Raw genomic sequence first — 27,965 nt, forward strand, 5'->3', positions numbered from 1 at the left:
CGTTTACTTGGATGCACACCGCGTACGCGCGAGAGTGAATAAATAAATAAATAAAAATAAAACACTCAGCATCTCTCGCGATTTCGTCCTGCTCGAGCCATCCCTGTGCCTGCTGCAGCTGCTGTGAATTCGATAGGTTTGCGGTTTGTAAGCAGAACGTACACACCTACACACATGCACTCTCCATCTTCTGGTTCTTCTGACCCTGCAGTTTGCTCCAGCATCCGGTTGTTCGCCCACCGCCCGCCCGGTACAGCAGCCTGTCACACTGGAAAATGGTGATAAGTCCGTTCCCGCGCTGGACGGGATACGGTGGGATAATACTTTTGTTTACGTTGAGATAAATGCCACCGGTTACCCGGGCCTGGGACCGGCCTCGGCATCACGAGCAAGCGCACTCGAGCACGCGCATATTGTGCCACGTGGACACCTTCAGACGTTGCGGGTTCTTCGGGTCCGCGTGCAGGACATCGATGTGGTCAAGACTGGACGGGGCGCAGCAGGGTTTCGGTACGTCATACTTAATGTGCTCATGCAGCAGGCTCTGCAACAGCGCGTGGTGCGTCGCCGGATTGAACTTGGTTGGACACCGGCCCCGGCAGAACCCGGCGTCAAAGATCTTCGGTTGGATGATGAAATCGAAACCTTCAATGTCGCGGAAGTCCACCAGCAGCGGGTGCCGGCAACAACGCTTATTCCCCGCCGTGCAGGCGGTCGTTTTCGGTGGCGACAAGTAGTCGCGCATTTGGGGCCTGTAGCGTTGCAGTTTGGAGCGTTTCTCACGCTGTACCAACCGACCAACAACGTTCAACACTGGCGTCTCGTCGTAGCTACGGAAGTACGGCGACGAGTCATGCACAATGTGGACATCATGCGCGTGGCATCCCTCACAGTACAACTCCAGACCGAGGTTCTTCCGAGACCCGTCCATCCAGGTGCGAACAGCCTCCTCCAACGGGAGCTGATACCAACGACTACCATTTGGGGCGATCTCTTGCACCGCAATCTGTTTCGATGTCAGGAAGTGACGTTCGTACGGCTCCACGAGCTGGTACACGTGCACCGTCACCATGCGGCCAGGTTGATGATGGCGTGAGAGATGTTGCTGCTGTTGCTGTTGGTGTTGCTGATGTTGCCTGAACCGTACCCGTCCCTTTCGCCGTGCTTGCCCGTGAGCTTGGAGCTGATGCTGGTGCAGTTGTGCCGGAGTCTGCTGCACTGGCTGTTGAACTTGATGCCCCTGTTGCTGCTGCTGCTGCTGTTGCCCCTGTTGAGCCGAGTGATGTTGATGTTTACTGTGCGCATTTATGCTGCGTGCGCTGTTTTGTCTTCTCGTTAGCATGATGTTCAACGACGACTCCTCGATGTTCTCGGGCGATATCGGTGGTAGCTCCGAGAGCGATTGGCGATGTCCTCGGTGGCCAAAATGGCGCTGGGTAGCGTCGAGGGCGTTCGCAGGGTTGTCGGCAACCGCGGGGAGGCTGTCGGAAGACTCCTCGTCTTCCACATCGGCGCTGGGGTCGTGGTAGAAGGAGGGCGTCTGGAAGCCGGTCAGCTCGCCAGTACTCGCGTTTCTCGTCGGTATATCGAACCGGATGTACACGAGATCGTAGTCGTTGTTTAGCGAACGCTTGCGGCGCAGTTTCCGATGGTTTAGTGCGTGATCTAGAAGTGGATCGAGCAGATGGGGAAGGCTTATTAATACACAGTAACAATACCCCGATGCCACTGCGTGCTAGGGCGCGTAAATCTCATCTTTCTCACAGCCCTCTAATGAAGCAGGCCTGTTTTACGACAGTTCGATAAGCACGGAAACGGGAGACCGGTTAATGGGGAAATATTCAAATTGCATGCTGGATTTACATTCCTACGTCTAGATCTATCACTTTTGGGAGGTCTCATGTTCTGGCTTTCGCACGTTGGCTATTAATCACGCCGATTTACCGAATCGAATCACTTGATTCGTTGCGCAATGGGCTGTAGGTGTTAAAACCAAAGCGAGATCCAGCAGCCTATGCTAATATCCACCGTTACGGGCGAAAAAAAACGTTGCCACACGGGCGAAAGTGGAAATCCCGCAATTTATGTGCCATTAATGTTTCACTTTACGCCATCCCAGCGAATGGGGCTCTTGGGGGCGGTACCGTTTTATCAAAGGTACGTTTTTCGAAAGCCTTCGACCTTGACCTTGGGGCCCATTGAAAACGTGGCGTAATGTTGGGTGGATGGATGAACAAAAAAATCCAGGTGAACCTCCATAATTTTGAATTTTCCTATTGAGTTTATTTTTGTTTTTTTTTGGAGAGGATCCTTTACAGCTATAAAACTGTCACGTGCCTTTTGGATGGTTTCCTCGCGCGATTCCAAACTCACCTGAACCCGGAAAGGTATAGAGGCGCCTCTGCTCGATCCAGCCCTCTTCGACTTCTCCGCCTAAGCCAGTATTGGCCAACACCTGCCGGCGGTTGACTCGATCCAAATATTCGGCATACTTCGATTCGTACTCCTGCTGGCTGACGTTCATCTGGAATGGAGAGCGTGAGATGCTTTAAACTGGCAAACATGACTTGAGAGAAAGAAAAAAAAATAAACAACTCAAAGAATAAATTAAGGAATATGGATAAGGAATTGGATATGGTAAACTTCGCGCCAAACAAAGTCATAATCCAGGCTCAAGTGTGTGTGCTGTCGCGCGCCCTCGTTGGAGATGATCTCCATTGCCGCGCGTGTGTAAGGATCCCTTTGGACCGGTACGATGGCCGTTATCATGCATAATGAAACAAGTCAACCGATTGAAAGTGGCCCGTTGGGCGACAGTGCCAAGAACAACACCAAGGAGTCCGCGGGACCGGTTTTTTCGGGAACCCACCCCATTGGGAGGTGGAGCCTTCGCCTTTCGCCCGGAGACAAGCGGGTTTGCCCGATGTCACCCGGCGCATTGAACGAAGTTAGTGAAACTTCGCCAAACAGGTGCCAAATTTATGTGCCAATTAATGTCGATCGTCGTCATTTCGCGCTCCCATGGTGGGCAGATGGGGCCCGTTCGTAAGCTGCGTTTCTGAAAATTGTACTGACTTTTGGTGGGCTGCGTGGGAAATATCTCGCTTAATGCTTAGTAAACCCCACAGGAAGATGAGTAATGACATCGTGATGGACAAAACTTTCATGCAAATAAAGCACATAATTGTCGTTTCGTTGTGACGTTTTGATATCTTTGGGTGGTTTGTTTTTTTTTGCAATAAAATTTTACGATTGATCATATATTGCCGAAGATCCTTGGAATTCAGCGAAGGTTGCGTACAAAAGCAACCCTCAACTGGTGGCCGATTCCGGATCTTATTCGCACAAAGCTCAAATAAACAAATCCACTGGTGGCAACTAAATGTCTGGCGCGACAAGGTGTTTGTCGAAATAATTATCGACTTATCATATTTAAGGTTGGAAGGACAACATTCAGTTAAACGACCTTGCGCCACGGAAGAGAAACCGATCGCTCGCTCAAACCTAATCCGGTGCTCGTTGTTTTGGAGCTCGTTTGGCGATAAACACGTGGTCCCATGAAACACGTGGCCGTGAAGGAAGGGATGATTTAATTCCACCGGCCAATGCAGTTGTTCCCACGGGGTAATCGGGTGTTGGTGCGCCTTCTGCAAGGTTGCTTTCGTCTCGCACTAACCCAGGAGTGGTTCGATCCCCGCACAAACCGTCGAGGAGCGGAATTTCAAGAATTTAGGAATTTGCAATGACAATTAGCACGTGCAAAGGCGTGATGGAGGAAGCGCACGAAAAATCGGTAACACTGTTCGGTCGATTGGAAGACACCGTCATAGGTCACATCCGGAAACTGAAACATGTGTGCCGATGTTGGAAAATGGTTGCGACCATCTTCGGAAGCGTCATTTACCGATCGGCAGCCAACGTGAGCAGCCCTTCAAGGGTGGTCCGGGTGTGGATGGACCTGTTTGGGTGCCTTCGCGTGTTGGATGGGCTCGCTTTGTTCGCGGTTGACCTCGAGGTCTTGACTCGGGCCCCAGCGAGGGCGAACAAACATGCGTGTTGCGCTTCCCCCTCCGGGGCCGATCTAAACCGTCACGTTGCGTGTTTCTCTTGCGCAAAGAGGCAAGATTTCCGCTTCAAGACGAACCCAAGGGTCCACCGCTCGAAAGGGCCAAATTCGATGGAGTCGTTGCGCCCGTTAACAACACCACCTTATGTGCGGGTTCGCGCAAAGTTTCCAACCCGCGTCGAGTGCAAATATTTTGACAGCACACTTGATACGCCGAGAGAGCTAAGAGGAACGCCACCACGGCAGGTCGGGCTAGCGTAATGTGACCTATTGTGTCTATTGAACGCAACACTTTGCTCACGTACAAGAAAAAAAACCGTTGCCGAGGAAGGTGAAGGGTTTTGATGAAGATTTCACCGCATCATGTGCACCGTGTGCACCATTCACAGACTGAAAGGCCTCCCCACTTACGAATCCTTTCCGAAGGGGTTTGCGAAGCAGCAGATTGCTTTTTAAGGTTCCCGCCAGCTTTTGTCCTCTTGGGTCGCTTCTGGGATGCGATAAGGATAAAGACTGCGGTCGGCTTTTCAGCTCTGAAGCTGTTACACAGTTTACAGAGTGAAGTCAGCCGAAACACGCTGCACACGCGGATTCGAGGGCGTTCACTGACCGTCTGGAAGCGGGTGTCAGCAAAAAAAAAGGACAGATACTGTAAAAAGCTCCAGCACGAAGCTTGCATCCTTATTTTAAAATGGTTTTGTGTCTACTCGGGTGAGGTTGCATCGTTGGTCGGAGTTGGTGGGAAGACAAAAAAAAACAGCTAGCCAAACATAACGATGCTAATAAGATGCTGCGAGCCCTTTAGAGTAAACAATCTGCGCCAGCATAGCGTGAGAAATAGGGGTTGACGAAAACGGAGTGCCATTATCGGGCCACCCGGCGGTATAGTTCGAGTAACGGATTAGGTAACGCGTGTGAATCAACAGTCAACCAACAGACAATCCTTCTCCAAAGGTACGATATGGTCTTCTCGGAAGCAGCAACATCGTTCAAAATTTGGTTCCTCAAGCCGAACCGGGAGCGAAATCCGGATCGGTTTCTGGCACCGTTAAGTGGGAGTCGATAATCGGAGTTTATTGAAGCCATCTGTTGGATGCCGAGCCGTGGATGCATCCGCGTTTTATGGGGTTTTCTTTCCCACTTCCTGGTTTTGTTGACTCGTGCGTTGACACGTGTGTGGCACACTGGCTAGGTTGCACCCATCAGCAGGAGGTCGATGACTCGGATTACGCATAAAGCATGCACCATTGCACCGGTAAAATATTAACCCCATTAGAGGTAACGGTTTTCTCAAAGTTTTCCCTCCAATCGATGCGTACGTTCTGGCGGCAAGATCTTTCGGTGGCGGTCCCGCAGGATGAGGAAAACAAAAGCGACCCTTCCTGCAGGACGTCAGCTTCCGTGTTGGGGATCCCGGAAAGTCAAACCGAAATCCGGAAGATGAGTAATCCGGGAGATTGTTTGTCTAGCACGTCGTTTGATTGCGCGCCCTATTCCCACCATCCCTGGTTCCGTGTGATTGTGGTAATCCAGCAATTTTACGGTCATGATCATGGGACCAGACCCTTCGAGGCCACACGAGCCTGAATGTGTGCCATATGCTCACGGAATGCCGCAACTTATCCGACGCTCTTAATGGCTCGTTTATTGACTGGCGGGGCTTCGTTTTTTCCACTTTGGATTACAAAACCCATTTTGGGTCCCTAGCTCAGTGCCCTCGCACCGAAAACGGGTCCTTCGAAGCAAATTCGGAGTGTTTACTTAGGCGCGTTTTAATGCGGTAAACCAATCGTAAGGGGTCTTTTTTTTAATCACCCCTCATAGGGCACGTTCACAAGCGCGGGAGATGATTTAGATGACGTTTGTGGTTTGCTGTGTGGGGCGGATTTTCTTCCTCTCTCCCTCTAGATTCGGAAGATTGATTTTTTTTATACATAGCGCCCACACGAGAGCGACCCTTTCGGTGTGTGGTGTGGCGTTAACTGGCTCGATTTCGTTGTATGATTCTCTGAAGGGTGCACTTACGATGCGCCCGTGGCCGAGTGGTGTTTTGTGTACGTAAACTTGACTTTCCAACCACACGCCCCACGCGCCGGGGACCTTCAACGTCGCCTCGTGGCAGCATAAAATAGAAGGTCCGGCACATGAGGCTGCTGTCACGGCATGGATTACGGCCGGGTTTCGAAGGAATAGAACGATCTAGCTGTGTGACAATCCGCGAACGTGTGAAACAAAGCATTCATCCCTTCAGCAGAGTCATATTTCACAGCCTGCCCAGCATCGAAAGAGAGCAAATGTGCCGCAGTAGGCGAGCTGGAACAAACAAAAAATAATACTGTCGATCTGTCACTCACTTGACGGACTAACGCGCGCCTTTCGGCGATCGCCCAATGGGATGGAAATTTTATGTGAATATGATCGATTCGCCCCAGCACGGACTTGTTTCCATGCGCATGAACACGGTGCATTAGCGAACGGCACTGGCGAGAACTTCATTTGGAAGCCTAATTTACCTCAGCTAGAGCGATGGGTCGTGCTTTAAGAAAGCATCCTCTCAGTACGAACAGCGCCCGCCATTGTCGCGATGTTTCGCAAAAGCGACGGAAAATCCCGCCACCCAATGGGTGGCTTGGAGTGGACACTCTTTGCTAGATCACATCATCATTCCACGGAATGACACCATTTGCGGGTTTGTTTGGTCTGCGCAGACCACACGCAACCGTTTCCCATCGATCTCGGTGGCCAGGCTGGCTAATCGGCTTACCCCTTGGGGGGATAGGTGTTTGCGATCCTTCGACCCGGGGGGAGGAATCCAAACGAGACCACACTTGTTTGAGGTACCCGTCGACACGCACCCCCGATCGCATCCGTCACCTGTGGCCAGTCTCTCGTCGCTCATTAGCGCAGGAAGCAAACGGACGGAGGTCCTCCCGAACGTGGTACTGAATCCAAGCGGATGTGTCAATGCCGCTGTTTGAACAGTGCCGCAGTGGCATGACGGGGATGGAGTCGGGCATTTTACATGAACTGCTAGCCGCTGAGATACGACGGGAACTCGGCCGTGTGTGAGTAAGTGAAGCTAAAGTGCATAAATTACAACGTGCACGGGGGCATGTAATGCTGCGGCTCTGAAACCACGTTGAAGGGAAGCTCAGATGCGGCGGTAGAAGAATCTCCTACCGACACACAGCGTCTTTTCGCAACGATAAATAGTAATTAGCGGTACGCGCGGTGCCAGGGCGAGCGTGTTGCCGCTCAACTTAAGGATCGGGAAGAAATTATTAGCTGCACATGAGCTTGCTGCAAGTTATATGCTAAGAGAGAAAGAGAGAGAGAGAGAGGGAGAGAGAGAATATTATGCTACGTCAACGCATTGGGGTGTTTTCCATTCCTACCCCAGGGTGTGGACTTGATGACGTCGGGCAGAAGGTCGCTTAGTATCGTGTGTATGTGTTATGTACGTGTGTGCCTTCGGGAATCGATCATTAACTGCGTTGCTTTTTTTCTTCCCCACTTGACGGATCAGCATTTTTCTCGTTCGCTACGCATTCGGTAACGTGAAATGTCGAACGATTCGCATACGAAACGGGGTATTTATTCGTCGGTTTTAATGATGCCCAGAGATCCTTATTTGGAAGTCCGCACAATGCAACGTCCGAGAGGGGCGCAGTCGATGAAAGCAAAGAGTTTGATCGAACACTTCGGTGGGTTGAGTTTTTTTTAGCATTTTTCGTCCCCGATTCTGTCGAAAACGAGCCCACCGTCCAGGGAAAGCTTGGAGTTGCAGTTGGGCGTGTTTCAAAGGTTTGATCTTGGATCTTGGAAGGCCTCCGGAACAATGGCTGATTGAGTTATAATCTGCAATCTTTTCCGCATTTGTTTTTGACTCGTGTACCACAAAACTAGCTGTTAATGAGGGGGCTTATCCGGGATTCCACGCAACCAGTAAACCATCTTGGTTTCCTGCTCATAAACCTCGTTCAGCTTGCGCTACCCTGCCGTGATACGAACCGCAGTAAATCTTTATCGTGCGAACGCGGGCACACTTTTACAACCGTTTGTTTCTCCTCCGGCTGGTGAGGATCGGTTTTCATAGGGCCTGCTGTATCTTTCGGTCGAGGATGGGCAGTAAAGATGATAATCAGACTCGCATGCTTCCTGCATTCGATGCACCGATTACGAACGACCCGAAAAGGCTCATTTATTTGCTGGATTGACTGTTTATCACACGGTGCACGTAATTGTGCTACCGATTTCCAACCAACCACGGGATGGGTTTCAAGAAATCGAATAAAACAGAATGTCGGCGAGGATCTCCCTCGAGGCGCTAAGGATGGACTGTTAATTAGGCTGCGGAGGGCTCAAACAGATGTCTTAATCAGACCGATTGCCTCGCGGGTGTTCGCAACCCAATCGTGTGCATTTTCATGGGGTTTTACTCTCCGAAACGTTGCTGCAAAGAAACGTGATGGGAAACTCCCAGCAATCATTTTGCGATGCTTTGGTGGTTTGGTTCGTGTAGCGTTTTTTTTGTTGCTCTCTAAAATTTGCTGACTCATCCATGAATGCATCCCCAATTTGCTCCGATTTGATCGAACCTTAGCGTGTGCTTACCATACCATGAGTCCCACGAATAAACGCGCCTAAAACGTGACGCGAAAAGTGCCGATCATTGTCTTTCTTCGACATCCGGATGCGATCTTGCGTAGTCTTTCCACTCACCTCGAAACTGTATCTGCAGGGGATTTTCTGTCACCCGGGATTTCCCCCAATTTCGGTGAACGGTACCAACCGCTGGAGAGCCGAAAAACCCTCCAAAGGATGACTTGCTGCCGGGCCGATTACTTTGCGATTAGCACACCAAATTTGTCACAAACGCGTCGTGTTTCGTCACCTGTTCATTGTGCGCAGGGTTTAAGCGTGTGATGCCGAAACAGCGCCATCGATCGAGGGAATTCCCAACAAATTCCCGGCCGACTCACTATGTTTTGGGGAGGCCTAAGCGGCGCGAACTTTGCTTTTCTTTTTTGTGCAATTTTTTAACAATTGACGATTCATTAGCGTAGGCAGTCAGCGAGGAAAAAGTCCATTAGGAGATCGCTTTTGATAATCGACACATTACAGCAGTACGCTGACAGCTTTCCGGCCTCCCAGACATGATGGATGGCAGCAGCAAATTGGCCTCCGGGTGAAGAGTTCCGTAAAACTTTCGCAAACGTATCAAATCGTTTTGTTCTCACGCGTGCGATAAGCAATCAGTACCGGTTATAGATAATTCTTCGTGTGCGCAGCAATCGGTTATTTTTGGACGGCAAATAAAACGATGCAGGTCTCTTTTTTTACGTCAAATCTAACAGGTAGTGGAGGGAAAACGACCATCAAGGCTTTCTTCGGTTATCGGGATGTGTGAACGGAAAACACTTTCCCATTATCCGTGAGTTACCTGTCTTTATTGCACTTTCTTTTTAGCAGTTTTTTTGGGTTTTCAAAAGGCTATAATTAACAAAATAAAATGCGGCACTTCAAATTAACTCCAAAACGTGCCCTTTCGAGCAAAAAGTCAAAAGTAGTAAACCGAAAGCAGGGAACAAGAAAATAACCCTCCCATCCGGTTTGGTTTTTGCAGCTGCAATAGCTTTAGAGAGATAGTGAGGAACTCGTGCAAGAGAGCAAAGATTGTAAAACATTAAAAACATGCGAAAGAATAACAAACCCACCCGCTCGGGATGGGATGAAGGGCATGACAAATTGTTTCCAGAGAGTGAGAGAGCAAAGGACCTTCCCATCCTCGGGTTAGGATTTTTTGTCTTCCCTATTACTGACTTTCTGCGTGTCCACTGCGAGTCCTTCGCCTCCAGCGGTGTCCCACAAAGGGTCTATGCTTGAGCAGGCCAAATCAGCCTCAAGGATCGTCGAGAGAATGCAATACGCATAAAGACCGGCGGGAAGCCGGATCCAGCATTACCAGCGCACGGCTAAGCCCATGGACAGACGACCATACCATGCGCATCATCGCTAAGGGTGGCGTCGGTAATCCGTCGGTAAGTACGCTTAATCTGCTGCCGGCTTTGCTCCCGGAGGTCGGCACAAACTCCGCACACAGCTGGGGCTCGGCCCTGTGTTGATGCAGTTGCAGTTGGTGCATATTTTTTCGGTGGGACATGAATTATGGAAAGCGTACGAGGATGTTTACTTTTGGATCGGGTAATTACGAATGTGTTTTTTTTTCGTTCCATTTTTCCTCCGCTCACTGGAAACTCTCATCCAGCTCAGTCACCCGGCAGGGCCCGGATTGCGGGAGAAAGGCGTGCAAACATATCGACGAAGATATGGGCCGGCGACTCGGGAGCGCATCCTAACCAAGCGGGAGTTCCAAAGCCAGACAAACACCCGGAGAGGCGGTTTTTTTTCCCCGTCCAAACTCTAATGTGTGCCAGACGCATCGAACAGAAACCAGATGTGTCCGCTGGTGAGCTGGTTTGCGCATGATGTACCGCGATCTTATCACAAGCCTCGACAAGAAGCCTCGATCGGCTCTAGAGCTCGTTGTGGGCAGTCTAAGAGGCACTGGGAATCTTAGCGCTACCGATCGTACCGTACTTCCCCCAGAGAGATTCGCAAAAAAATCAAAGAAACCAGCAATGGCAGGAAAAATGGTAAGTCATCGTGAGCATGTTTTTGGCTCTAGTTTGGTGGGGTATTTTTCGGCTCCGGGACTTTTGATGCGCCTCGATAAGCAATTATCTGATGGTGTTGCGTGGCGTAAAGAGACATCAAGTGGGCCTGCGTGAAGTGAAGTCCGGCAGCAGCAGTAAGCAGCGGCATGACTCGATTGATTTTTTGGTTGTTGCTGTCAATTAGCCTCGGAAAGGTGGCCCTGTTTGCTGGAGGATTCCCCGCACTATGAAGTCACGGTCGGCTTTTAGGAGCGTAGTAAAATCACGCACAAATCCCAAACGCATCTGGGAGCTAAAATAAAAATGCCTCGCTCCACTCGACGAAAGCAGCCTGTCAGCGAAATGGCTCTGTCATCGTGACGGGATTGCTGTTGAAAACATTTCGGCTCCATAACACGCACGTACGCACGCACGGGATCCTTCGGCGTGAGTCAAACGATTGCAATGTGGCTTGTAAGCGTGCGTGTGCATAAGGATCGTAAACCCGCCTACGAAAATATGCGTGGTGCGCATTGGAATGCGATCGGCATGCCGTGCGTTCCTTGACGCGAGATTTAGCGTGTTTATCGATGAAAACAAAAACACCCTCCATTGTGGCGAAGAAGAAGCAAAAAAAAAAAGAAGAACAATCATAAAATCAGAAGCCCCAGCATGCCAAGATCATTCCCGGGCGGAAGCACTACATGATTTACCGAAACCGCGGGTGTCGGTCTGTCAATCGATTCACTCCATAAATCTCCCCAACCCAGGGCGCACGTTAATGGTTCACCTCGTGATCGGGACCCTAATTTCATCCCTCCCAGCTGGTGCGGGGGCGGTCACCGTATCAAAATACCACCCCCGCGGTGGGGGTGCGGCTGGGGGGTTGAAACCCTTTTCCACGGCTCGATCCTCCTTCGGACGGGTTGAAACAGCCGGCTAAAGTTGGCAAAAACATTAAGAACGGAAAGCATAAACAAACACAAATATTGCACCCCGTTTAGCGAGTGATCCGCTTTCGTCCGCACCCCACAGATGTGCTCGCTCCCTCCCTTTCCCCCCCCCCTTCCCACCTTTTTTCTCTACCCCACACCACTCCGCGAAGGACGAACGTATGTTCTAAAATTAGCCCTCCATTGATATTCGTGGGCAATAGGGGCGAAAGGACCGTAGGGTGCCTATTAATAGTGCCGATTCGATCATTTGACCGACAGTGGGGTGATGCGGGGAGGAGGGGGAGGGGGAGAGGCCCCGGGGGTGAGATGAGCGAATGTGGCGAATTTTTGGGATCGCCAAAAATAGTCCCCACATTGACCCGGCGATGACTGCTTATTGACTGGGATGGTTGGAAATAGCAACAATGTTATATTTACGTGCGTGTGCTTCGTGCTTGTTTTTCGCTACATAATCTGGATCGGGGGTGGCATGCTGGAACGCGTGTGTGTGTGTGTGTGTGTGTTTGTGCGTGTCCTTTTTGTTTTCTTTTAGGGGTGCAAATTTACGACCCAAGCCGGAACTCCGGTGGTGATGCGCGCGTTTGACTTTGATGTGGCTCCGACACGTGCTGTGTCCAACGCACCGGAAGCACCTTTGGTGTGATCAGCGTGGGTGCCATTTTCCGCCGCGCTTTTCTCAGGAGAGAGAGAGCACGAGAGGCGATTGGAAAAAAAGGGGGCGAAAACAGCTGGACCGTGGTTGTGAAATTGTTGTGACGCCACATTCCTGGCATACTTTCGTCACCGTTGTTTTGAACGAATTCACAGATAACGGGTTGTTTCGTTCGGAACCAGTGTCATCCTACTGCGCCGGTCCACCGGCCGGATGCGCGGATGGCCACCCCTGAAAGCAGATGGTTGCCGCTGACCACATCCACAAATTATACGCCTTTTATTACACACCCCGCGAAAATTCCAACCGCTCGAGTGAAGTCGAACAATATTATTATAATGCGTACGGAATGAGGCGGCACGGACTTTACTTGGGCTGGTGACGCATGTTTTCGGGGGAAATAAAAAAGATTGGCTGGTGTCGTTTAAATATTCACCCCAGCCTCCCTATGGAAGGGTCAATCGAGTGGCTCCGACCCTTCGGAGGATCTGTCGATAATCTTTTGCAACCGATACGGGGCGTCTGAAATCGGAACACTTTCATTAATCAGCATCAGGGCGGCCTTCTTCTTTGTGTGTCCTCGAACGATCGAACGATTTCACGCGTACGAAAATCGATTCGACTCGATTAAGCGCTTCCATCCGAGATTCGTTCGCCCTGTCCAAGTGGGTGGTGTGCTGATTAATGAGATGGTTGTATTGTCAAAAAAAAACCCCTGAACAACCTCACTCACTCCACCTCGAGTGCATTAATGATGATCGATCGCGGATCATTAAGGGAGTTCATATCGTGCAGCATAAACAAATCGCTCACGATCGCCCTTTCGCCCGCGTTCACGTTTCACCAAACGGCCACGATTTGTCACGCGACCGCCAGTTTGGGTTGGGGAGTCATACGAAACGGCGTGCTCGGTACGTTCGATCACATGTTCGCGTTTGCGCGTGGCTCCACGCGTTCAGTAGCACGGTCTGTTTGCTCGAACAAGTGGCAAACTCGCGAGACACCCGCGGGCGGATCCAACACTCCTTGGCGTGTGTGGTTTTTTGTGTGTTGCTCTTCCACGAGCAGGTTTTTGCCGAAATGGCGTGTGTGATCACGCGAACCGGATGTCAAACAAACCGCCCTCAAGTGCGCTACGCAAGCGCACCTCCATTGCTCAACTCGCGAGGCTCTCTTTCCCATCGATCGGGTCGGAAAATTATTGACACGTTTTGTTCTCGGCACCGGTTAGCAAGCGGGTTGAAGAATGCAAGAATTCTTCCCGCTGTTTCCCGTTCCATCGCCAGAATCCGGCATCCGGCTGAGGAAGTGTTGGTTTTTGCTTATCTCGCTTTGGAACAGAGCTAAAGACACCGAAGAAAAGTGTACGCAACCGAAATAATTGACCCAAATCACGGCAGCGTAGCGAAGAGGAAGAAAAAATAGTAAGGACTTTTAAAATGGCGGGACGACGTCTACCTGCGTTTGGAATTTGCCGCCTCGGTCGCCGTTAGATGACCGTTGGCTAGGGTGTCCTGCAGGTCCCGGGACTCGAGACAGCTCGATCCATTAGCGTGGCGTCAGGACGTGGTTCGACCGGATCCTGCCACCTACAAGCAAACAATTTCCCTGCCCCGCAGGACACTCGACGACGCGGTACGATCTGGCCGATGAGCTAAGCCTGTTCTCGCATGAGTGTTTCGTCCTGCAGCAGCTCGTTTAGGTGACGAAACATTTACCCGACAAAAAAAAGAACGAACGAGCCTGGAAAGCTTTGATTAGCTTAGATTGTGGTTTTCTTTTAGGCGGCTGGAACATTTTGAAATCCTTACATCCTGTGACACGGGATGAAATAACAAAAATGTATAAACAAAGGATATTTGTTCAGGTCCTTAGCGGAAAGAGGGAGAAGGAACATACGATCGCGATACGTCTGCCTGCCTCGGTTCGCTCTTGTGGATTTAGGTCGGAACACAATCGAAGGTGTTGCCAGAATAAAAAGAAAAACAATCCTCATTTTAATGGCCTTATCAGTGACGCAGAGCACAAACATTTGGAGAAAGGACCAGCACAATTGTGGGTTTGTGTTAACGAGCTGGAGAAATCTGGAAGGACGAAATGATCCTTCGCGTGCAGAAGACGCCCGGTAAGACTGATGTTGTCCTAAACCTACGTCTCAATCTACTCGATTGAGCTCGTGTGGTCTCAGCAGAAGTAACAAGCTTCAGGGTGATCCTCGAAATCGGGGGTTCATGACATAATGAAAGCTCCTCCCGTCACCTTCATCGACCCGGACGTCCCTGGACGATCAGAGTCCGCGCAAGGTGAATCCAGCAAGCTCTCCTATTGCGCCAGTAATTGCTGCTTTCGCGAGATTCCACCACCACCGGTACGGTTCCATCCGGGAGGCCAAACACCCCTTCACAACGCCGCGAAATGCCGCAAAAATTATCACTCACCTCTCACATTTGCCGACCATTTGCTGCCACACAAACGGGCGTGCTAATCGTTAATTCAATTTGTGTCGCTTTTGACTCGCGGCGGCCGCAGCATCCCGCTCGCGTTCGCGAATCTCTCCCCTCCCCCCCGCCAAGTGGCAATTTGCGACCATCGTCCAACGGGTAAATGAACATAGGTGGGTAGAAAAAATCCTACCCTCACTACAGATGAGCGAAGGGCGAGATCGAGGAAAAACAGCGCCATGAAACGCGGCGTTCATCGCCACTGAGATCTGTTCCACGAACTTTCAAGTGCTCCGTAAAACGTGTTCCTCGAGCGGTTCTCCGGCAGAGGTATGACAAAAACTCGTGAGGCGTTTCATTCGTCCACGGTGGCGATGCGTGAGCCAGCGATGGTAGCCATTTGGTAGTCTCGTGGTTTGTTGTGAAATTTCGATCAACATGCGTGACGTGGATATGGCCGATATTAAGTTGTTAACCAAACGAACGAAGCCCAAAACGGCTTTCGAAGGGAGCACTGTATTTCTACGTCTATATGACTCATGAAGTGAACCTGCTCTCGACGTTCAGTACGCGTGATTGCTTGAACGCATTTATCAGATAACCTTATTACACTTCTCGCATGGACACGTGCAGGGTACGATGGGCTGATAGTACCGGTCGTTGGCCCAAAAAACGTTTCGTTTTTTTGGGGCTTTTTCTACGCCTACTGTGGGACTTAAATAGCCGTTAATAGTGCATTCGTTTAGATCAATTTTACACGTTTCTCGTTCGGACATGTATCTTAGTACGCCGATGGTAGACTACTTGGATTACTTCAATTCGAGCCCGAATGCATTCTACACACTAAAAATCCATATGGCCTTGTTTCTCAGAGCGTCGAGACAAGGAACGACTCACTTGAGATAAACAAAATGGGCTCAATAGTGCAACGGCACGTCCATTATCGGTACTATCGACCGTAATGCGTTAATACGCTCGCTTTGACGGTTGGTTCCTCAAGGTATCGAAGGCAGAAGAACCGTCACTGTTTGGTGCTGGCGAAAGCGATGGATGTCTGGTTTAAGTGCGTACGTGTTGCTTTATACTTTATGTGCATTGGCAAACCTTGTCTGATACAACGAAACAGCTGACTCCAAACCAAAATGCCGCTAATAGGTGCGTGCCTTTGGAGTAACTGAGAATAATTGGGGAAGTGTAAAGAATTTCGTTTCGAATTTCGCATCAAACCGTGGGCTGATGGATTGTTTGATCTGTGGGTTTCTTTCTCGACTGGCGTGTCTTTGGCCGAATGCTTCCGGCAAACAATGCCGATCCCAAAGGGAACCCGTGGGCGAGTCGTGACGTTCGTCTGACGAAGTCGCGTCGGAAGAAGTCCAAAAACCCACCTGCACGCCGGTTTTTCCGCCATCGCGCTTCAGGACTGTGTTCTTTGTTTTTCAATCGCCAAAACCCCGTTGACGGAATCAACGAACTCCCCCTTGGGGCAGGGTGGAAAACATCTTCCGAAACCGGGTCCTCCTCGAACAGTGAAGCACAAAAATAGCGCAACCGAGGAAAACAATGGCGGACGCGTGTTTGCGTTTGTAATCGCGCAGGAATTTCCACGCGTTTTCGTACGCCGGCCAGCAGCTGGGAGAGCGAATCAGTCGCTCGATTGAGGAGGCGTTTCCGTTTCCGTTACCGGCGTGGGACGCAATTTTTGGGTGGTGCAATTTTTCCGCCGAATTCCGTGGCCATAATCAAACAATCGCCTCCCCCCCAAAGGCGTTTTTGTTCGGGCTGGTGGGGTTGAAGTTGTCATCAAACGGTGTTCTAAAAATGTATTTTTGGTTCCAGCAACGAGAAAACATTCGAAAACGTTGCTTTTCACTTTTCGATGTCAAAACTGTTCGACGGAATGACCGCGAGTCATTCGGTCGTGTTTTTAAAACTAATGACCCCGTGAGCTTTTAGTGTTTTGCTTCAGCTTCGCTCGGTATGCCGTTTGTGACCATCATAAATATGTATTCGATAAAACGTTTATGGTCGTGTTTATTATTTTTGGACATTCTTTAGAACGTCATGGACTTTAGGGAGTGGAAACCAAAGCCCTCAAAAGTAAAGCGTAATCTTACAAATCCTCCCAATCCCGCACCCATCCGCTTCGTCTGACCTCGGTTATTTAAGGAATCGTGACGTTTGGCATTGACGGCTGCTTCCCAACGTCTCCTTCGCATAAGTCATATACCAATAATGGTACGGTGATCGTAAAAATCGATCGAAGCAATCCACAATCGGTGTGTGTGTGTGCTGCACCGGACGTCGCTCTTAACTTTGTAGTGGCCCCAGCCCTAGACCGGTTCCGATTCCTAGCAAGGCCAGTTACGGGATACTCCTGCGAGCCTCCTTCTCGTGCGCCTTATGGGTCGTAAATTGCGCCGGTCAGTACCCATGTACTACCGCTGGACTACATTGCCAACACCGAAAGGTGCATGATTGCGCACGGAGGCCGTAAAATAAATGGGAAGGTGGTTGTGGAGAGTGAAAAAAAAATCCACCTGGAAGCGTGGCGAGAAAATGTAAAAAAAATCCAACACTGAACTGAAGTCCTCGCCCGCGAGCCGGTTCGCCCGTTTGGTCCCATCGGTCGGCGATCTATCAAGAATCTTTACGACCCAGAGCAGAGGCCAGGACCACCACCATCGACGGCGCATCCGTGCGTTAGCTTCTTGAGTGATGCCGTTGTTGATGCGCGGATTCCTCGCGACATTCGACAGGCGCCAGCGGAATGGCGTCGTGTTTTTCGCTCGAAATTCCAGACATTCCATCGGGCCGGGCAGGTTCTTCGTGGAAAGGCGCGAGGATGCGTATCGTGACACTTTTCCTGTGAAAAAAGCGAGGCAGTTCGTTGCTTTCGAATCCGCAAATCATCGTGACGGCGTTTGTTGTGACAGGGAAAGGAGGGAGGTCTCTATCAAGGGGGTAGGGTGGCCGCAAGTGGATCAAGGCGTGGAAGAATGGAAAAACTCGACCCAAAAATAGCAACGCCGGCGAGTGGCATTCGCCTCCCGTGGCGGCAAGGACGTTTCGACCGAACGGACCCAAATTGGTTGCCGGTATCGGGGTGGATTTAATATTTCTTTAATTTCAACCCAACCCCACCGGTCGTCGAGGACTACTCGGGAAAGCTTGCGCGATGAGTTGGTTGCGTTTGGATAAAGGCAGATGAAAATAAACTGTGAGTGGTGTATCGACCCACCATAAAAAAAGTAAATGAAGTGGCCTACAACGAACAAGCATAAAATTTATTGCAAACTAATTGGCGTACGTTGAGGAATCCGCTTCTTCATCAGCAAATCCACCGGCCATCTCTCCAAGTGGGCGAATTATTTCCTCGTTAAGTCACGTACAAAACATGATCGACGATGATGAAAGGCGAGAACACTCCGGGAAGGTCGTTTTTAAATTAGCAAATTTTAGTCGCCATCAAATTAACGGGGTGATTATATATTTAAAATTAGCATCCGGATGTTTGGATGCTGCCGATGCGGTATGCGGTCGGATATTTTTAGTTTATTTTTTGTTGTTTCACCCAGCAAGCCATGAACGTGATCGGGCTGGGGATGTGTTGAAACAACTGTCATTTTGATTCGGTTTTTATGCTGCCTCCACAAAAACAGACCTCAGGAGGAATGGGACACTTGCGAAATAAATCAAATTCCCTGTCCGGTGTCCATCATTATCGCGTAGGTGCATTTGTCAAACATTAGACGGTCGTGTGACCTTCGTACTAATTTTTTTTTCTCAGAAGTCGAGTGACTGGCATTACCCATAAGACACGGGTGCTTTTTGCAGGCTCTGTTTGTTTGTAGATCCTCATCCTCAATCCACGATCTTGAGAGGATGATCCACGGGTGGTCGGTCTGTAACGCATTTAGAGACGATCAATCATGCGCAAATTTTCGGCAAAACCCCAGCCATAAATCCCCATAGGTACTGACGGACGTCCGACCTGTGGAAGATTGTCCTCTTTTCACTTTTATGACCCTTTTCTTCATAGACCATAGAGAAGGTGAGGCTCTAAGCAATCGTCCTCCCGTTGGAATGTTTATGGCGCACCCTGTCCCAAGGCTGGCTGCCAAGTGGCGAATTCGCACTTCGGACGCCGTGTTGTTACACCCTAGCTGCTAACATCCCGCTGTCAGCGTCACAGCAAGTGACGAGGAGCCCATTTACCACCTTCCATTGGATGCCATCGGAGCGAAGGTGCAAAACTGTGCGAACAGGAAACAAAAATCACAACCACCAACAGCAAACGTTATTTAATTGCAGGAGAAGAATAAAAAAACGTCACCGACGACGACTGCCTGCAGCGATCATCGCGCTTTTATCAGTGTCGCCCGGTGGGGCAGAAATGAAATTAAATAAAAACGAAAACCTGTTTAGCTAATGGTCGATTTTTATGGACATAGTCTTCCATATTCAACAGCGGCCCTAGGACGTCGGTGGTTTGATCGTAAGGCCGGAATTGGGCATCCAGCGAGTGCATCTCGCTGCGTAAAGCTGTCCCATAACGCGAACCTACTCCACGGGTGGCTGCAGAAGGTGGTAGCTTGGGTGATAAAACCCACCCAATGTTACATCGAAGTGAGAGAGATAGAGAGAGAGAGAGAGAGAGAGAGAGAGAGAGAGAGAGAGAGAGGTCACTTCTAAGTGTCGCCCAATTATGGCACGCGGCGAGGGAATCCGGCAGAGATTTGTATGAATTACAGTTCGCTTTACCACGCGTGTGTACTCGCGGGCTCGGGAAAATGCAAACACCCGGCACACAATTGCGCACCCTCCATGTTACCGTCATGTTTAATTAGGCACCCACCGGTGCAGGCATAGTGTGCGTGCGTAATGAGTTCGCGTGATCGCGCGATAAACATCGGAGTAGCATTGCAAAAACGCATTGTTTCGCGATTGGCCGAGTTGCGTTGCCTCGGTTGAGTGCGAGATGCGATCGTGAGAGTGTTCCCGAGTTGCAGCTGTTTTTCTGGCGCCGTCGGGTGAGAGATCCAAGATCCGGCACCGGCGTGAAGGAGCGTGATGGCCGACGTGAAGGTCTCCAATCGAAACTGGTCCCGTTTTCTTATCGTTGCCGGTCACGTGACCGACCTGTCGATGCAGCGACACCGACGGCCGACGTCAGCGGTTCGATTAAGAAACAAACACGCGAGACCTTGCCAGGAGGGCTTGCTTAAGATGCGAGCGGGGATGAGAAAATTGAAATGAAGATATTTAAAATCAGCCCCCTTTCCGTGATGGCAAAGGTGAAAGAATTATGCGAGACGATCAAAGCGATCATCGGGACGCATCCCGCATTGCGTACGGATCGCTTTTATCCTGATTTACGTTGATGGGAGTACTCTGGATTTCGAAATTCAATCCTGCTAGCTATCAGTTTGATCAGGCTTCGTGGTGGGTTGAGTGAAGGCGTCGATAAAAAAGCCACAGTTAGTTCGAATCGAGCAGTTGTGCAATATCGTAAACGTCAAACCATCGTCGAGTGGGAAAACAAAGTAAGCCAAATGAAAAGGAAAAAAAAAGATTCCCATAAAATGTGACCGGATTGGAGTCCGAAACTAGTTTAACTTCTTTTTTCCGACCTCGTGTGGGTTTTGCGGTTTTTTAAAAGAGTCGTGTTTTTCGCTTCAAGCCACTTTTCGTCGCGAATTTCCGAGCCATCAATTTCGCAAATTTGTGGCCGATAAGCAGCACGAGAAAACGGCGAGAGAAAAAAAACATGCTTACTGGCGAATAACCCACCTCGCCGGTGCTGGAATGTGGAATCCGGATTTTCATTCAAGATCGGCATGTTAATCGATCGGTGAACGGCGGTTTTTGTTTCTCCGGGTTTCATCTCGTTTAAATCGCAGAAACATAAACGCTCGTGCGATGCCAGGATGGGGGATGATCGGGCGGCGTATTATGAACGGTCATCCTGATAATTGGTACTGGTTGTTAATCAATTTTACACGGTCGACGCCGCCGCCGAGGGTTTCGACGTGAAGTAGCTGAAGTTTGCTTTACGGAACGAGGAAGAAATACCTGCGGCGCTTTATCTTTATGACGGACGCACCGCTCTGATGGGCGATAGCGAGCAACGACCGAAGAATTTATGATGCTCTCAGCTATTAGCTTTACGAGCGCGGTGGGTCGTACTAGAAAATTGATCACTTTCTTGCCCATCTTCAAGAGGACGCCCAGTGTGGTCGATGTGGCGTGATGTGAATCACTACTGGCCCGTTGTGCGTGATCGCGACATGCCACTGGACTGCGCAATCGGTGGGTTTGGTTCGTACCGTGACTTGTTGAGCTCAATATTTTTTATATCCTGGTAATTTAGCTCATCACGTGCAGGCGGTATGTGGGGAACAATATAAGAGAGGTTTACACGTTAGGCTTATCAGATGATACACTAGAAGTTGCTCCAAACAGGTATTGGAGGGCATGTCTGCGCGACAATCTGCCAAAAATATTTTATGTCCTAAAAGCTCAGAGGTTTTATTTCAAAAACATGTCACAACGAATGATTCAGTTTAATAGTTGTTTTAGGTAGTTTAATGCCCCAAACTATTCTTCAGCTCAGTCGTCACAAATGTCTAGAGCCTCAACATACTTAGGCGATTCATCTTAGCTCTCAAAACGGCACTTTAACACACCCATTAGTGTCAGGTGCATAAAGCCAGTACCGAGCGCGTTGTACGAAGCAGCTCAACCCGCTTTAGCGATCAACTGCGATCGATGATGACGACGATGCGCATTGCAATGCCAAACGCTTCGAACCGGCCCGCTAGCCGGAGACTGGGGTCTGGGGACAATTTGTCGATATTACGTCGTCGAGGCACGGCCCCGTCTCGTCGCGGGTCGAGGATAATTAAAACCCCGGGCTGCAGCACCGGACAGCAAGGGAGGCTCCGAGGGCGGATGAGCCCCGTTTGCGCGATAAATCACTTGTCGCAACCGGCGCAAGCGACGCAGGACTGAGCCGGACATCAGCGACGGTTCAATTATGTAAATTGAAGCGCTTCGAATTGTTCCCGAACGTGGCCGCGGTACCATGGTGGGAAAAGTTCAGCCAAGTGCCGACGCCGAGGTGGTTTTGCGGTCGCAGTTCTGGGAAGAAGGCTGCGGGCACGCGTACGCGCGCAGCATAATAAGGATGCCACGAATCCTCGATGGTCTGGCGGGTGGCTTGAGCTGGGATTTGTCGGCCACTTTCACCCGGTCTCGCGTGTTCTGCCCGTTCCGCAATGGGATTAATTACTGGCTCTTCTCGCGCGCTCAACCTGTTGCCCGGTGCTGTTGCGCAACCACGTGCCGGCGTAAAGCACGCGCCCGATGGTATCGTTTGATTAGCTTTTTTTTTTTTACTTATGCTCGCATCACCTCCTTCTCGTTCTTGCGTCTTTCATCGCCGATCTCGAGTATGGCGGCACAAATGCCGGCCACGGAACGGTTCGGAAGTTAAGCGTTAAAGCGAACACACGGCCGCAGCGTACAGCTTTGCGGAGAACTGCAGCATCTGCCGGTTGGGTTGCATCAAATTCAATTTTAATTATGCACAAAAGTGCACCGCAAGTTTTCCTTCCCACTTTGCGGCAGCAGCAGGGCAAGCAGATTTCCCTAATGGAAGTTACCGCAATCCAGCGGCTATCGGGAGCGTGCGAGAGAGAGACAGAGAGAACAGTGAGAAAGAAAGAGAGAAAGGAGGTGAGCCTGCAATCCGGTGGAGGAGTAGTTCTAATTCTAATTATAATTAAATCAAACATACTTCGAGTTACTTCGTCCGTGTTAGTAGGTCAGCGGTGTTGACGTGCTTTTTTTCTGCTGTTGCAGTTTTAGTTGTTCAACTTTGCAGTAGGAAAAACCCTTTCAAACGAGCTGCAATCGAGCTTAGGGATATCGAATTATCCTGCATCGGACCTGGTCCGAGAATGGTTTTTGTTCCTAGTTATCACACTCCTATCGTTTGGCATCGAAAGTACGATCGATCGGTTAGCTCCGTTCGCCTTTCCTTAGCCCGTTATAGCAGTGTCCTTGCAAGGGGTCAAACCGCCAACGCTAAGGCCACATCATTACGCTTTGCGAAACGAAATCGAGTGACAAAGCTGAACTTCAACGCGTGAAGTTTGCAACCAAACGGTGGACACGCGCAAAATGTGGAATTAAAAATGCACGAAGCAGGTTCCGAACCGTTGGGGCTTTAATTATAAACGAAAACCTGCCGAGTTGTGTCGCGGGAGATTTTAAAAATGGCGCCTGGGCTGCCCGATCGAGCATCCGGCAGGGGTATTAAATTAATGTGCCAACAAATCAATTTCAAAAATCGCTCCTCGTCGATCGTTACTCGAGCTCACGGGGGTTTATGGGTATTCTTTTGCTCTTTTTCCTTCATTTCGTCTTATCTCAAAAAGACGATGGAAGGACGAAATGTCGCCGGTGTTGCGGTGCAGCATTTGCATAACCCCCCGGTTCAAGCAGCCGCTTGGTGCGCTTTTCGGCCAGCAGATTATGGTGCGGGATTACAGCGCGTTCCCGAGCTGGAATAGGGATCGATATGCTTCGAGCTTGCAATGGCCGTGCAGTTTTGCGCCGTTATTCACCCCTCTTACTCGACATCCGCGATGGCAGGCTACTAATCGGGAGGTCGTCGCATCTCGGATGGAAAACCCGGGCATACCGGGAGTATTGCTTTCGTATAAACCGGCACGCTCGCTTGCTTCTGCTGCAGGCAACTCAACTTCAGCTGTCCTCGAAACCTCCCTCCACCCACTGTAAACATCCGGCGAGTTTTAGCCATCTTTTTATGCTTTTGATTCCATCGAATAATCGAGCCAACCGGTGGGGATGGGGAGAGCAAAAATGGATGGATAACCAAATTTTCCTCCCACCAACCAATTTAAATCTGGCTCGGAAGCTTGCGCTTTCCACTCGCAGGTCCTTGGAAAACGACTCGCCTCAAAGTTCTTTCATGGGACGTATTCGTAAGAAGAAGGGCGCGTGCTGGGACTGAAAAGAATAAAGTTTCTTTTCCGAACCGAACTCACCACCACCCTTCTTGGGTTTCATTTTTTTGTTTGCTGCTCTCAGGCTGTCGGCCAGCTGTTTTCTGATGCGAAGGACCCCATCCTGACGCGGGATCAGCTGTGGCCGGAAGCGCGAGGTGGAGGTTTTTAGGACCGATTACAGCATCGCAAATCTAATAAAATCGCTCATTGCGTCGGACGGTCGGGTTTTTGCCAGCGGTTTTGCGATTTGCTGCGTCTGCCGCTCTTTTCCGGTCCATCCTTCGCGCGTGTCTCTTCGCTGAAGGATGGATTTTACCACAAGGGTTATCCCGTCCGTTGGGAAAGCCCTTTGAATCGGCTCGACCGGCGAAAAACAGATCCAGCTGTTGGCATTTCTCAGGCGCCGGTCCGGACGCTTGGAGGCTCGGAGACAAGCACGCCGAAGGAGCGTACGTCTACGGGCGAAATTAGAATATTGAAGATCCCTTTTTTCCGTTCAGTAAATGACGCACTGAAAGCCCTTCTTAGGGCTGGAAGGAAAGCTAGCGAAAACAGCAAATGCAAGGGATTCGAAAAAGTTTCCAACCGGCCGCGGGCAAAATTTCCCTTTCCAAAGAAAACGGGGCAAAAAAACCCACACCACCGCCTGTCTGAATTGGCCAGAATTATGCTCAAGTCGACACCGAGTTTCCCCCCTTTTTTCGTCTCGTGGGCACGCGAGAATCGGACGGGAAAAACTGCCTTGCCGCGAGCACGAGTTTCGCGATGAGGCTCATTTAAAATTAATCGCACCGGAGTTCTATTTTCGTAGTGTCATGCACACTGCGGGCGTTCAAGAGAAGAAGAGAAAGAGAGAGAGAGAGAGAGAGAGAGAGAGAGAGAGAATGCGCGATCCAGCCTCCGGGGTCCAATCGATTGGCACGGCACCGACCGATGCCGGCCAGCCTCTATCGCCCTTGTAGACGTCCGACGAAGGGATGGTCCTTTCTCGGCACGGAGGAAAATTATCACAATCCAAGGCAGAGCGGCACCACTCTGTGCCAGCCTAATTCGGCCGAGATGGGGTCCTAATGCAAGGAAAAAAAACGGGCCACCATCAGTCGTCGGCCCGTCGGGTGTCGTGGAGCGTAGGACACATTATCTAAACAAATCATTATCGGTCCCTCGTTGAAGCCGAACCGTGGGAGACGGTGCCTTTTTTCCTCCCACCTTTTCGGGGGAGGTCGGATGCATCGCAGCACGTGTTTAGATTTCTTGTCGATTTTAGTTGTTGTTTTTCCTCCCTACTACAACTCTTGCTTGAGTGAGTTTTCTGAATCTGGTCAAGAATGAGGCTGGCGTGAAAGGAAAACGAAATAATACAGGGGTGCTCGATCGTGTACTATTCATGTGCATTTGTTTTTCTATAAATTATTACAAATTTTCAACTCTACTTAATTTTTCATGACATCACGTGCTCGGTTGGATAGCTCAAAGCTGTTTGTACAATAAACCTGACTGTTAAGGACATTTTGTACTTCATTTCAAGTTATTTTATTTCACAAAAAACGGAAAAAGGCTCTCTGACGTAATTGTGCATCATGTTGTAGAGCCCTGCAGCACAGCCATGAACCGTAACGATTCCAGTACAGCTCGGGAAAAAGGACTGCTTTCCAAGAAAGCGTCGTGATCGAATTTTCGGTCCAATCCACCCGTTGACCTGATTTGCTTCGCATTACCCGGGCGGCCAGAAGAATGCTCCGGCTCGATGAAAAATGGATGCAATTCCTGTGTTGGGGGCTGCATTTTCGAAAACCCCTAAGCCATTTGCCACCCGGTTCGAGAACCGGCACCAGCTGGCGTTGGCGTTTCGTTCGCCGAGTGCCATGCACCCACCGAGTTGCTCGGTATGCTTGCATTTTGGGCTGCTTTACGACCGCAGTGCTTGTGTTATTTCGCGAGCACAACCATGTACCAGTCACGCTGTAAGCCAAAAACCCTAAAAGTGGTTCTTCCTACAACCCGCCGGAGGAATTCGTGACCCCGAATTTGCCGAAACGGGCTGCAAGATTTTCCACGCGCACCATCGGATGCCGATCGGGCGCTAGGAGCGGTGGAAAAGTTTTATTACAGCAACCATTGGCATCCGGCAACGTGCCCGTTTCGCTCCGCAATAGCGAAACCGCGGCGAAAGTGTTGCCCGGAGGACCTAGTTCCGGTCCGTTCAAGTTCAAGAGCAATAGTTGGGTGGGTTTTTTTTGCTTCTCGTGTTTTTTTTTGTCCTTCCGCTCCTTCCAAACGACATCCCATTCGTGGTTGGCTAGCTGGATGGAACAAGTGGTGAGGATTGATTTTTGCATTCTACCCTAGCCCCGGTTTACGCTCTCGCCATTGCGACCTTCGAGCCATTTCTCTCTCCCATGTGCGCTGGGCGGAAATGCTGGCGGGCTCGAGGGATGAAAAGCACACCAGAAAAGGAGGCGCGCACAACGACAGCCAGAGAACCCACGACCGTCGGTGGCTGGGTGGGCACGTTGTGTGTCCCTGCGGTGTTGGCCGAGTTCTAGATTTATGTAGTTATGCTCCCGTCCACGCTTTGCAGCATTCGCGTCAGCTACGGGTTTTTGCCTGAGCAGGCTCGTTTTTCATCGCTGGCGGGCAGTTGCAGAGTTGTACCGAGCACGCACCACTCTTGCTCGCCCGTCGGACCGAACGACGATTATTGGCACATTAATGGCCGGACCGGTGACGGTGATGCTGCGCCGATTATTAGCTGGGCGACGAGCAGGATGCAGGATGATTGACAAGCTGACACACCGTGTACACGCGTGAACTGATTTCCAAACGTGTCGACGTGAGTCTCATCGGTGTCCAGTTTGGTCAGCTTTCCCGGGGGGTGATGAGAAGGAGGGGGAGGTGGGGAGGGAGGTAGGACCGAGAGTCCGTTCACTTTCACCGAGGAAGACGAGCGGGAGGATCTTCGTGACGGGCCAACTTAAAGCCTTACATCATCATTTGCACGCAAAGCGCGTAGGACATTTATGCCTTATTTGTTTAAAAAAGTGATCAAAAAACCGACATAAAAATTATTTCCAATTCAATGATCCTCATTTCTCGTTGATGTACGATGGGGAAGATCTCCTGAGTGGGATCGAAACATTCAGGAATCCCTAATCATTCACACATGTTGGGTAATTCGCATTCTTTACTCTTTACGCTATGATCCTAGAACGCGGAAAATGCAGCAAGATGGCGAGTAGTTCCCAATTTCTGCGCATCCAAAACCCATATCATCGATTAGCGTAAATGGTCAAAATTCATTTTCGACACTTTCGCTTTAGATTCTCCCCTCTATTTTGCCCATCTTGAATTCGCTGGTTTTTGTTTTTCAAAATGCTTCGCTTTCAACACGACAGCATCTTCGACGCGGATGCACCACCTCGAGTGCATTTATTTTCGTTTTCGATGCACCACCAAATGCCACAAGGGCAACCCAAACCAAAAAGGGGGAAAAAGTACGGCATGCCTTTTCCACCTCGAGAGAGGACGATCGGCACCGTTCGAGAGAGGGAGCACACACACACGCGCGCGCTCCTGCACACCGGATACGATTAATTAGGCGATCTGCGTTTCACTTGCGCTTATTACACCAAGCGATGGCGGCAAATTTTCCACTTACCAAGCGAACATCGGGAAGAGCGCCGAGTCCGAGTCCTTCCAGTACGATCTCCTGCAGCTTGGTGCGGTTGATGGCGGAACCGCTGGGGACGCCCATCCCACCGGAAGTGTCCGGTTCGTTGCCACCGCCGGCAATAATACTGTCCTCATCCGGACGTGCCACCTGCGTACGGGCAGGTCCAATGGTGGCGGCGTCAGCGGCACTCCAAAATGCCACGCGCGATACTGTCTGACTATCACAGATAACTAGGAACAACAGGAACGACAGGACCCGCAACACCGAACCGGTGGAACCGGCAGTAACGCCACACCGACGTTCAGCCCGTGGATGGTGCGGATAGCGATAGGAGTGTTTTTTGCCCGGCACCGGAGGGTGTAGTGTCCGCTTGAAGCCCACGAGTAGCGCCCCCGGAGAGGCGATCTCGTCGTTCGAACCCATTCCGGCCACCGGTGGAGGCCGACCGTCGGCTAGTAGTCTGGTACTGCTGCTGGAACGCATCAT

General features: G+C 50.4%; 1 protein-coding gene across 1 annotated transcript; it reads right to left on the bottom strand.

Moving 5' to 3' along the window:
• Positions 1-382: 382 nt before the first annotated feature.
• On the bottom strand, positions 383-27,965 carry LOC128729326 (uncharacterized). Its single transcript, XM_053823002.1, has 3 exons — positions 27,465-27,965; positions 2,374-2,524; positions 383-1,665 (listed from the first exon to the last, which is right to left on the bottom strand). The coding sequence occupies exons 1-3, from the start codon at positions 27,963-27,965 to the stop codon at positions 383-385; spliced, it is 1,935 nt and encodes a 644-aa protein (XP_053678977.1).

The sequence above is a fragment of the Anopheles nili genome, chromosome 2, assembly GCF_943737925.1.
Source record: "Anopheles nili chromosome 2, idAnoNiliSN_F5_01, whole genome shotgun sequence".
Lineage (NCBI taxonomy): Eukaryota > Metazoa > Arthropoda > Insecta > Diptera > Culicidae > Anopheles > Anopheles nili.